Raw genomic sequence first — 12,920 nt, forward strand, 5'->3', positions numbered from 1 at the left:
CTCTGCCGGTATGGCCTCTGCCGCTGATGGGGTAGGCTTTGCCAATGCCGGCAGTAGGGCAGGGGCCTCTTCCTCATATGAGGGGTAGATCTTTTGATTTCTCCTCCTGCCCTCTGTGGCTGATGTTGAAGGCTTTGCCAATGCCGGCAGTAGGGCAGGGGCCTCTTCCTCATATGAGGGGTAGATCTTTTGATTTCTCCTCCTGCCCTCTGTGGCTGATGTTGAAGGCTTTGCCAATGCCGGCAGTAGGGCAGGGGCCTCGTCCTCATATGAGGGATAGATCTTGTTCTTCTTTTTTCTTTTTAGAAAAAAAGCCATCCTGCAAGATGCAAAAAGATTAGGAATTATTGGGAAATGATATATAATGAATTGAAAAAACTGTTTAAAAAGACTTTTGTTAAGAAACCAGAAGCATTCCTTCTAGGAATTTTAGACCAAGATGTAAAAAAAGAAAATTGGAAATTATTTATGCATGCAACAACAGCGGCAAGAATTTAATTAACACAAATTTGGAAGACAGAAGAAATACCAACGAAAGAACAATGGCAAGGGAAACTTATGGAATATGCAGAACTGGCAAAACTAACAGAAAAATTACATGAAAAGGACAACAAAGACTTTAAAAGAGAATGGGAACCATTTACAATATGAAGAGGCAACATAAAGAAATGGACTCATTGGCAGTGAACAATCACAACTGTCTACAACAAAAAATAAGACTATATGTATTGAGGAAATTTTGGGGAAACATCAAATACGCAATGTGAACAATAGGGAAATAAAACAAAATGTGAGTACGAGGGAAGTCCAGGGGAGGAGGGTCGAAATATGAAAAATTGTTAAAGATATATTGTTAGAAGTAGAATCCATGGAAAAATCAATACAAAATTATTTTTTAAAAATAAATAGAATCTCTGGATAACAAGTGTCATTTTTAGGTAATCTATTAAGACTGGAATATGATATTCCAGTTTTGATTGCTGGAAATTTAGCAATTGGGAAATATTATCCTGGATATTGACAGAATCTGGGAATGATTCAAAGTATTTGGTATTGTATTTTTATTTGTAAACATTGAAATGAGGAAGTCTTTTTACTCAGAGTGAGAAGGATGACCAAATATTTGACAGACCTGGAAATAGCAAGCTCATGTAGATCCAAGGGGGGAGGAAGTGGATACAGCAGAAGAATATTGTAAAATTTGTGGAGGAAAATGATCTGACATGATCTACTATTCCAGCCTGGTTATCTCTTCCTAATTTTGGGTGCTATGTTTTATATCTCTTGTGAAAAGGTATTTTAATGTACGGTCAGTAAAAGCCTGGATGTAAGGCCTGCCTTTTGTGTGAACAGTTTTGTTTTCGTTTTCTCATTATGGGTGGATCCCAAGACAGACTAGGTCTGGCTGAAGGTCTGCCCTGAAACCTTGCTGGAAGGATCTCCCCTTGCTGGGCCACTTTGCAGGAGTCGACTCCTGCAGGCGGCTTGTCTTGTGTGCGGGTGGAGGCGCGCTGCCTGCAGAAGTGGACCCTGGGACTAGCTACCTGGAAAACCTCTGTGCCTGAGGATGCCACAACTCCTGTAGCCTCTTCAGGCTTTGCCCTCGGATGGGAAGAGCATTGCACCCGGGAGAGGGAAAGGGGAGTCAAACAGGCACTCAAGGGATAATTTCAGAGAAAGAGCTTTATTTCTATCATCTGGGCTTGGTAGAAGGAGCTAGTGTGATAACTTCACAAACAAGCACAAGTTCACAGCCATTTGCACAGAGCATATATTCCCCTCCAGTTCCCTCCCCCTTCTCCCCCTCCTCAGGAGTCCTGCCTCATGAGTTTCCCTGAGCATGAACAGAAAGCTCCTGTCCTGGGACTCTTGGGACTCTTGGCGCCCTTCCCAGGAAAGGGGGATGAGAAGCCAAGGGGGTTGAGAAGCCTTGCGTTCAGCGTGTCCAAGATGTGTTGCAACTGGATGAGATAAGACTCAGTTCCCAGACCTGCTTATTCCTGGCATTGACAGAGCCTATTCATTAGCTTTTTGAAGGCTTCTTGTACTGATAAAAAATAACCTTTTGCTTATGCAGCAGCATCTTGTGAGAAAGCAGAGAACAGCAGAGAAAAGCTGTTGTAGACGAGAGAAAGGGGAAATTTGGTTTTGAGGCCTGGGGTGACTTTGGGCCTAGGGGGGTCACCTGTCCTCACCTCCTTCACTCCCTGGCTTCTCCCCCCCCCCCCCGGAGAAAGGGGAAGGCATGGACAACAGACAGTCGCTTCAGGACACCGATCCGCTTTCAAGAAGCCGGCGCATGGGAAGAGCCGCACCCCATCAGCTTCGAGCAGTACCTGTTCCGCCTCCAAATAATCATTTGGGCTTCTGTGTATATTCCCAGGTTGTACTTTCAGTTAGTTGGAAGGGGGGGCGGTTCTCCAGCAGATGCAGGAGTGAAACTCTATCCCTTTTGTTGTGTTGAAAACAACAACTCATCAGTGGGAGCCTCAGCTTCTGATCCTAAGGATGAGGCTAATGCTTCTGGTCCTATCCCTGAAGTTCTTTTATAGGTACTGAAGATTGACTGGATATTCTGTTTATTGGTTTGGTAATGCTGTGTGTCATTTAAAATGTGGTTGAACAACTCACACCGCTCATGTGATGTCTCTGGGAAGTCAGCCCAAATCACGGCCTGTACCGCATCCCAGACAAAAAGGGTACGTGAGCCTTAAAAACCCTTTTGGATCTCTATCCCAACAGAACAGCTGCATTATTTCTCTGGGAAGGTTTTAGTTTAGGTTTTAGGATCCCAGTTGCCTTGCCCCCCAATTCAGGTGACCCACCATATCAGAAGTCAGTTAGAGAGATGCCCAAAGTGGCGCGCAAGAAAATACTTAAAGAAATTAAGGCAGGGAGGGCAGCCGGCCCCTTTTCTGTCCCTCCCATAGAGGGTTTGCATATCTCCCCATTAGGCATCGTCCCCAAAAAGGCACCCAGTGAGTTTCACATGATTCACAACCTATCCTACCCAAAGGGAGGGTTTGTCAATGATGCGATACCTCAGGAACTTTGCTCTGTGAGGTATGCCTCATTTGACCAAGCGGTTAAACTTATTCGCAAATTTGGAAAAGGCGCGTTGCTGGCGAAATGTGATATAGAGTCTGCTTTCTGACTCCTGCCAGTCCACCCGGAAGTTTTCCGGTGGCTGGGTTTTAAATCTGACGGGGCATACTTTGTAGACACAGAACGCGGGTGGCGCTGTGGGTAAAACCTCAACACCTAGGACTTGCCGATCGTATGGTCGGCGGTTCGAATCCCCGCGGTGGCGTGAGCTCCTGTCGTTCGGTCCCAGCTCCTGCCCACCTAGCAGTTCGAAAGCACTCTTAAGTGCAAGTAGATAAATAGGCTCCACTTTATAGCGGGAAGGTAAACGGCGTTTCCGTGTGCTGTGTTGGTGCTGGCTCGCCAAAGCAGCTTCGTCACGCAGGCCACATGACCCGGAAGTGTCTCCAGAGAGCGCTGGCCCCCAGCCTCTTAAGCGAGATGGGCACGCAACCCCAGAGTTGGACGTGACTGGCCCGTACGGGCAGGGGTACCTTTACCTTTACTTACTTTGTAGACAAAGCAATGCCTATGGGTTGCTCAGTGGCCTGTGCAGCCTTTGAGGCATTTAGTACCTTTTTGGACTGGGCGCTTCGTTTTAGAATAGGCTCTGAGGGTGTGTCGTGCTACTTGGACGACTTTATTCTCGTAGCTGATAGTAGGCATAAGTGCTTGGCCCTTCTAGAAGCCTTCACATCTTTAGCAGGACAGCTGGGAGTACCTTTGGCTGCAGATAAAATGGAGGGCTCCGCTACAACTATGGTTTACCTAGGCATTGAGTTGGACACAGTCGCCCAAACTTCAAAACTTCCTAGTGAAAAAATGGTTGCGCTTAGGGACCTCATTCAGCAACTTCTCCCTCTAAGAAAAGTTACGCTCAGGGACTTCCGGGTTAGCGCCATCGTCTAATGGCGGATTCCCTCCGAGCTCCGGAGGGAACCGGCTCCGCAGGATTGGGTCTTGTCCGCGGCAGCCACGCGGGGACCCTTAAAAATCACAAGCGTGGATGCCTGTGAGCGTGGTGACTCGGCGGGCACCATTTGCGCCCCCCAATCTGCGAAGGAGCCTTTTTAAAGGCTCCGGAACGGGGACGGGGTGCGGTGCGGTGCTGTGAGTAGACTGCTCCTTCTGCGGAGTGAAGCCGCAAGCCATTGTCGGAGAGCGCTGACTTTTTCCTTGGAACAATTGGACTCTAAAGTAACAACCCGTGAGTAGTACGGAAATTGGAATTTAAAGAAAATTTTGTTGAATCAGGAACGAGCAGGGAAGGGTTAAAAAGGAAGTCCGCCCCCCCCCCTTTGTAAATAACCTAAAGCAAAGGACCTGCTAACTAAGGTTGAGAGAATCTTTTCTTTCTTTTTTCTAAAAGACTTTAACTTTCACGTTCTGACATTATAAGAAATTTTACTGGAGGATAAAAGATTAACTTTGGGAGCTGAAGTTCCACCCCCCCCCCCGGACCCGGGAGCGTCCTGCAAGAGAGCCTGTTGATGAAGTATTGAAGAGTTTGACAGCTGTCAAGTTAGCTGTCAGAAGGAAAAAGAGAACTTTGTTTCTGTTGTTTCTGCTGGTTATATTTGTTACAATTTGTTGAAAATAAGGAAGGGCTGATACAAACTAACTTGATTTTTGGATTTGAGCTGAAAGGAACATTAAGGAACCAAAATCCCCCTAGAGGGGGTTTAGGGACATTACAAGAATGGCTGGAGGAGGGAAAATCGAGGCTGAATTGGATAGAACATTTGTTCTCTTGGGAAAGTTACAAGGCCAAATCGATGTTTTGGCTATAAACGTCACAACTTTGGACTTAACAGTAAATAACATTGTTGAATCTGATAAGGATTTGAAGCAGGAAGCCCATTCAATTAAACAAATAGAGAAACTTGAGAGCCATGAGAATATGGAGGAGATATATGTTGCCCCTGAAGAAAAGGTAGGAGCAGCTGTAATTTTGCAGATGTTAAAGGAGAGCTGCAATTTGAGGCCTGACATGATGGCAACAAAGGAAAATAAAAACCTGATGTGGAAAGTCTGGCCTGAATTGGAGAGCGGAAAACTGAGAGATCTCCTTGTGTGGAGATCTGAAGACCGACGGATTATAAATTTGATTAAGATGGAAGTTGAAGCTTTGGGGACATTTGGATTTGAAAGGAGTATGAAACAAGATTTGGAGTACCCCATAGACTTTACTTTTAAGTATGGGGATCTGGCTGGAAGAAACATGGATCCTGTTGGGCCGGAGCCTCTCCGAGATTTGGGGTTTAACATTAAGGACTATCAAAAAGACCAGCAGAGAGGAATTGAAAGAGATTTAAGAGCCTCGGATGTGAGATCTCCAGGCTAAACAGTATATTGAGACTGATGGACACTTGTTGGGGACTGAAACCGGGAAAGGGGTGGGTGGAGTTTGGGAATCCAAAGGGTATATAATTATAACTTGCTCTGTTTTTATTTTGTTTTGCTATCTGTATGGAAATTGGGAAAGTCGTGGAAGGGAAATTTTGGTCGACTTTAGGAAAAATGTTTAAGAATGAGTAATGATGTATAAGTATTGAGGTTTAAGTTTGGATAAGTTAAAATTGGTTTCTAAAATGGTCTAAATTAAATGAAAATAAGGTTTGCAAAAATAAATTGAGGAAATGGAAGGAGGAAAAGTAAAATAGCAACATGCTAAAATTAAATTATTAAGTTAAAGTTGAGAAATAAGTAATAAGGACTTGCTGAGTTAATAATTTAAATTGGAATACAAGAAGGGGAGGTGTAAGGAGGTCTGAGAAACAAGTTAAATGAAAATATGTAACTGAAATTTTATGTGTTTTTAATTGTTTTTTTAAGAATTGGATTTTTGTATTTTTGTTATTTTTGTCTACTTTTGTTTTTGTGTGGTTTTTTGAAAATGCCAATAAATATTCATTAAAAAAAAAGAAAAGAAAAGTTACGCTCAGGCAGATTCAGCCGTTGTTAGGCCATTTGAACATTGCTTGCCGGGTGGTTTCCCCAGGCCACCCATTTTGCGGCTGCCTCGTGAGGTTGTCAGCAGGCTTGCGGTCACCCCATCACAGGGTTCGCCTATCTAAAGAGGTAAAATCCGATCTGGAAGTCTGGCTGAAGTTCTTGGAAAGGTATAATGGTGAAGAAGCAACCGTTGGAACGCAAAGGCAACGCGGCCAGTACCAAATGCAAAGGGGTAGCGACAAAGACGTGTCCTTTTAAGCCTCCCTCCTTTTGCTCCACCAAGCCCCCCCAAAACGTTAAAGGTGCCCCACCACCCTGCGAATGCGGCTAGAAATAAGAACCCCCAGCCAAACCTGATCTGTCGGGCGAGCTGTGCGCTTCCAAGTAAAAGGACTAAATGGCGATGGGCTGGCGTTGAACGTGCAAACCGCGTTCCGCAAAGCTCCGCTGCAGAGAAGCCACCCAGAGAGAACAGAACACCCGGTCGATGGGGTTTTCCAGCGCAGTTTCAGCCCTGCTGTTTCGGAGCTAAATGGCTCTGGTGCCGAAGCGGCTGCCTGGAACACGGGTGGGCTTGAGGCAGGCAATCTGATGGGAGGCACAACACCGATGCACGGGTAAATCCAAGTGAAAATCGATCACCGAAGGAATTGAGATACACAGCCTAAAGAAAAGGTAAGCAAGAGACAAAACAACATTAATACAAACCAAAGCGGGATGGCTGGCCAGGTGAAAAGAGGGTGAGCCCCGGCCGCGCCGGCCCTAAATAGGGCAGGCTACGCCCCCCCAGCCACCCAACTGGCTGGCTGGGTTGACGACGCAGCTGGGATTCCCTCAGTCTCACGGGGGCTGGAACCAGCCCCCGCGCACAAGGAGTGGGCATGAAACCCACAACCCCAACTCCTCGCCAGGTTCGGAAGTGGCTTTGTTGTGTTGAAAACAACAACTCTCATTTGTGGGAGCCTCAGCTGAAGGTTGACTGGATATTCTGTTTATTGGTTTGGTAATGCTGCATGTCATTTAGAATGCAGTTGAACAACTCACACCCCTCATGGGATGGTGTGATAGGCGCACATACAAGATCAGCACAGGAAGACCGACCTGAAGCCATTTTGTTTTGTTTTTTTAAAATATATTTATTTGTTTTTATAGAAAAAGAAGAAACACCAGAAAAATACAGAACAGCAAAAGCAATCACAGATACACATCAAGAAAAAAATAAAAAATAAAAAATAAAAACTCCAATTTTTAAATTCATGTTTACAAAACTTTCTTTCTTGACTTCCTCACGCCTCCCTTTTTTGTGTTCCTCTTTGTCCAATCAAATACAGCAAATCCTTACTCTCTTTAAAAACTCATTTCTAATTATTAAAATCACTTCTATTATGTCTCCGATCTTTCCTCCTTATGTTTAAACACCTTTAGCATATTGTTTACTTTTGACATAATATAACTTTAGTCTTTCACCCTATTTCTATTGCATTTTTGCATACTTTTTAACACTGTATCACTAATGCCATATTATTTTTATGTCCAACAACATTTTAGCATTCATAAACTTTGCAGTGTTTCTGCAGGTAGTTCTTTAACTTCTTCCAGTCCTCTTCCACCGCTTCTTCTCCCAGGTCTCGGATTCTGCCAGTCATTTCTGCCAGTTCTGCCAGTCTATTACTTGCATCTGCCATTCTTCCAAGGTGGGCAAATCTTGTGTCTTCCAATACTTTGCAATAAGTATTCTTGCTGCTGTTGTCGCATACATAAAAAACGTTCTATCTGTCTTTAACACCAATTGGCCGACTATACCCAAGAGAAAGGCCTCTGGTTTCTTAAGGAAGGTATATTTAAATACCTTTTTCAGTTCATTATATATCATCTCCCAGAAAGCCTTAATCTTCGGGCACGTCCACCAAAGGTGAAAGAAAATACCCTCAGTTTCTTTACATTTCCAACATTTGTTATCAGGCAGGTGATAAATTTTAGCAAGCTTGACTGGGGTCATGTACCACCTATAGATCATTTTCATAATATTCTCTCTTAGGGCATTACATGCCGTAAATTTCATACCGGTGGTCCACAATTTTTCCCAGTCAGCAAACAAAATGTTATGACCTATGTCCTGTGCCCATTTAATCATGGCTGTTTAACTGTTTCATCCTGAGTGTTCCATTTCAACAGCAAGTTATACATTCTTGAAAGGATCTTAGTTTTAGGTTCTAACAATTCTGTCTCCAGTTTCGATTTTTCTACCTGGAAGCCCAATTTTTTATCCAAATTATAGGCCTCCCTTATTTGATAATAATAAAGCCAATCTCGCACTTTGTCTTTTAATTTCTCAAAACTCTGCAAATTCATTTTATCTCCTTCCTGTTCTAATATCTCCCAATACTTCGGCCATTTGGCCTCCATATTGAGTCTTTTCAGAGCCTTTGCTTCCATGGGTGACAACCACCTTGGGGTCTTATTTTCCAATAAATCTTTGTACCTAATCCAGACATTAAACAATGCTTTCCTGACAATATGGTGTTTGAAGTTTTTGTGCACTTTAACCTTGTCGTACCACAAATATGCATGCCATCCAAAAGCATTATTAAAGCCTTCCAAATCCAAAATGTCAGTGTTCTCAAGAAGCAGCCAATCTTTCAACCAGCAGAATGCTGCTGATTCATAATAAAGTTTAAAGTCCGGCAGGGCAAACCCCCCTCTTTCCTTCGCATCAGTTAATATTTTAAATTTTATTCTGGGCTTTTTGCCCTGCCAGACAAATCTAGAGATTTCTCTCTGCCACTTCTTGAAGCAATCCATCTTGTCCACAATCTGTAAAGTTTGAAACAAAAATAACATTTTTGGCAATACATTCATCTTTATAACTGCAATTCGACCCAACAAGGAAAGCTTCAAATTAGACCATATTTCTAAATCTTTTTTAACTGGACCTGAAGCCATTTTGATTCCTAAACTGAGCAAATGTTTTCTCTGCAAGGTCAAATTGGAAAAGCCTCCCCATTGTCTTTTCCTTCACAAATCCTGTCTTAAGGGTATGTCTGTGTTTGAATAGGGTGAGCCTGTGACCTGGCTCAGGAACTATTTATCATTACAAAAGACTGGCCAGGCTCCCCAGGCAATTCAATCAAGTAACCTGCCAGACAGGAGATAAACAAGGACAAAAACAACATTAAATTTCTGTTTAGGCCGCCTTTTCTGTGATGTAGGTGTGATGTATCTGAGGGGTGGCCTTAGGTTACACCCCTTCTGTGATGTATGTATGATGTTCCAGGGGTGGTCTTGGTCTACAGGGTGGCAATTTCAAGAGTCCATGTAAGGCCTTGCGCACCATTGTTCTGGGTTCCTCGTCTCTCCTGCGGGTGAGGGGAGCCCCCTGTTGCAACAGATCAAGAAAGATCAAGCTTACTAGCTGCCTTGCTTCTCAATATTCTCTGGTTGGCCTCTGTTATCTTCTCCTACCAATAAGGAACCCATGTAAGGACTCTATATGGGCTCTTGGATACCCCATAAGGAAAAAGGGCCATTTTTATTTACAACAGAGGCTCTCTGGGAAGTCAGCCCAAATCACAGCCTACACCGCATCCCAGAGAAAAAGGGAACGTGAGCCTAAAACGTACAGGGGAGGGAACCAAGCAAGCTGTTAAGGGCCAATTCTCATTTACTGCACCCTCCTGGTAAGACCTTGGGAAAATGCCACCTTTTCCCAGACATGAGCTATATAGAGCATGGTTATTCCTCTTGTGAAATCAGGGAGACTTTAATTAGTAAGGAATTCCATGAGTAGTAATGATACCACCACAAATAGCTCTGAACAGGCCTCTGTCTCCAATTTCTACATTTTACCCTGGCCAACCCCTGAAAGAGCTGAATGGTTCTGGCTTTGGAACAAAATTCTGCCTAAAAGGTCCTTCCTGGGGTTTTTTTATGAGCCCGGCCTCAGCCGGGGAGGGCAGGATACAAATAAAAAATTCTCATTCTTATTCTTATTAAAAGGGAACACAAATGTCAAGTGAAAACTAAATATACCACACTGACTTGGGGGAGAAAAAGAAAACACACTCACTCTCTATGGAGGTCGCTGTGTACCAGCGTTGCTAAGGGCCCCCAAGCCCCTGGAGACATGAGGTCACAGCACTATGACAACAGAATGCAATGATGATGTCAGTGGAAAGGAGACCTCTTGCTCATCTCTTTTTCTATTGACATTATATTTGCTGATTTATGATCCGGCAAACCTTCATCGAAGATGAACTAAGAACTTCTTAATGGATTGAATATTTTTAAAATTAATTCTCCATTAGTAACATTCCAATGATAACAAATCAAATCAATTCTTGCCACATCATAATACAAACAATAAAGCAAATTATACATTCCAAACTAAAAATTTTGGGGAGGCCTTTCCATGTTCTCGCTGTCGGGAGAAAGTTTCTTTCACTTGTTCCTGCGTTCTTCTCTCTTGTTTCCCCCCAGATTCAGCTAGGTAGACCAACTACCTACCTCTAAGGGGCTACGGTACAATTTTTTTATTTTTTGGAAAGGATTCTTTTAAATACTTTTCAGGACTTTTTTAAAAAAAGACTTGATTCTTTTAAAGGGATTTTTGGAAGAGTTTTTTAAATATATTCCTCCCCCCCCCCCCCATTTCATAATTCTGATCTTCCAGTCATTTTAAAATATCCTTCCTTCCAGAACACTCTCCTGTTTCTTAGTCCAAATTCTAATAATTTTTGAAGAGCTGAGTCCAGGGTGTCGTACATTGTCCTGGGCAAAGGTGGTTGGCATTGCAGGGTAAATATTAGGCTCAAGTGGCATCGCAAATTTTGCACACAGTGATCTCTAGGATAAGCCAGGCATGTGTTGCACTGGGACCTATAGCACTGTGTTTAGAGGTCAACTACAGTTCCCATGATTCTAGGGGGGAAGGAGTCATGTGCTGTAATGTTATGGCATGTCCACAGCCACTAACAATAACCAAAGTGAATAGTTTCTGATTAATTTCTGATTAATTGTCTTGTCTCAATTATATTTTTTGAGTTTATCATTGCAATGGTGAGCTAGATACTGCAGTTTTTGGTTGTGGTGACCTGCTATTTGATATAATTAGTTAAAGATGTTTCTATATGTAACAACAGCAGCTAGGATTCTATATGCGCAGAAATGGAAGGAAAAAGAAGTTCCAAAGAAGGGATAAGTGAGATAATGGACTATGCAGAACTGGCAAAATTAGCAGTTTTGTGGGCAAATAGGCCTTTTTCGGATTATAGTACGCTGAACTCGTAAGGAGGATTTGAGCTATGAGCAACGTAAGTAATTGGATTATAATACTGGGGTTATGATTTGACAAACAGAAGACGGGGTGCAGCAGGAGAGAAACAACTCCATGGAAAACAGGGTGGGAAGTTGACGAAAATTAAGAGAAAAGTCAAAATTGTGTTTTGACTGTATATGATTTTTAAAATATTGAAACAATAAAATATAATTGTAAAAAAAGAAGAAGTTGTAACCATTTTTAAGCTTCTGGGTAGGCAGCCTCAGAATGGCTTGCAAATGTACTTTGAAGAAGCCAGCTTTGGCAGAGGCCACTGTAACTTCAATGCCAGCCCATAATAGGCCTTATGGTAGATGGAAGCTGGGCTCTCTCCTGGCACCTCGGAATTCAAAGAGGTCAGCTCAAGCCCTGCTGTTTCCTAGCTCAGGGCGCCATATCACCAAAGTCTACCCCTGGGGGGTTTTTCATAGAATCATAGAATCATAGAATCATTGTGTTGTGACGTGGGGTTTGTGATTTCAGCTCTCTTGACATAATATGCTGGCGACAGTTCTCTAGTAACACTTCTTTATTAAAGCAACAAGGCTAAGACCTGAAGAGGGGAGAGCTACATTTATAGGGACAGGGAACTAGCTAGAAAGGATACATTTTGGAGGGAACAATATCAGGCAATCACAGTCCTGCCTTTTGGAGGCAACCAATAAGACAGAGGATCCAAATACAGCAGCTTAAATGAACCAATAGTAGCTGTACCCTCTGGAACCAAAAGGCAGTTACTTTACCCTAATGCAATTACAGACAATAATAATACAGATATAAAATCATTTGACTCAATACACAACACATAGAATCATAGAATCATAGAGTTGGAAGAGACCACAAGGGCCATCGAGTCCAACCCCCTGCCAAGCAGGAAACACCATCAGAGCACTCCTGACATATGGTTGTCAAGCCTCTGCTTAAAGACCTCCAAAGAAGGAGACTCCACCCCACTCCTTGGCAGCAAATTCCACTGTCGAACAGCTCTTACTGTCAGGAAGTTCTTCCTAATGTTTAGGTGGAATCTTCTGTCTTGTAGTTTGGATCCATTGCTCCGTGTCCACTTCTCTGGAGCAGCAGAAAACAACCTTTCTCCCTCCTCTATGTGACATCCTTTTATATATTTGAACATGGCTATCATATCACCCCTTAACCTCCTCTTCTCCAGGCTAAACATGCCCAGCTCCCTTAGCCGTTCCTCATAAGGCATCGTTTCCAGGCCTTTGACCATTTTGGTTGCCCTCCTCTGGACACGTTCCAGTTTGTCAGTGTCCTTCTTGAACTGTGGTGCCCAGAACTGGACACAGTACTCCAGGTGAGGTCTGACCAGAGCAGAATACAGTGGCACTATTACTTCCCTTGATCTAGATGCTATACTCCTATTGATGCAGCCCAGAATTGCATTGGCTTTTTTAGCTGCCGCGTCACACTGTTGGCTAATGTCAAGTTTGTGGTCAACCAAGACTCCTAGATCCTTTTCACATGTACTGCTCTCAAGCCAGGTGTCACCCATCTTGTATTTGTGTCTCTCATTTTTTTTTGCCCAAGTGCAATACTTTACATTTCT

The 12,920-nt window shown here is 43.3% G+C and overlaps 1 protein-coding gene across 1 annotated transcript in view; it reads right to left on the reverse strand.

The window, feature by feature from the left end:
* Nucleotides 1-265: 265 nt before the first annotated feature.
* LOC309330766 (maestro heat-like repeat family member 5) overlaps nt 266-12,920 on the reverse strand; it is a gene marked incomplete at its 3' end in the record, with an annotated part of 116,059 nt that continues 103,404 nt past the window's right edge. The window contains exon 9 of the mRNA XM_081842619.1: nt 266-319. Coding sequence (XP_081698745.1) covers nt 266-319 — 54 coding nt within the window. The remainder of the gene's footprint in view (nt 320-12,920) is intronic.

Source organism: Podarcis erhardii (assembly GCF_964252035.2).
Source record: "Podarcis erhardii genome assembly, chromosome: 15".
Taxonomy (NCBI): Eukaryota; Metazoa; Chordata; class Lepidosauria; order Squamata; family Lacertidae; genus Podarcis; species Podarcis erhardii.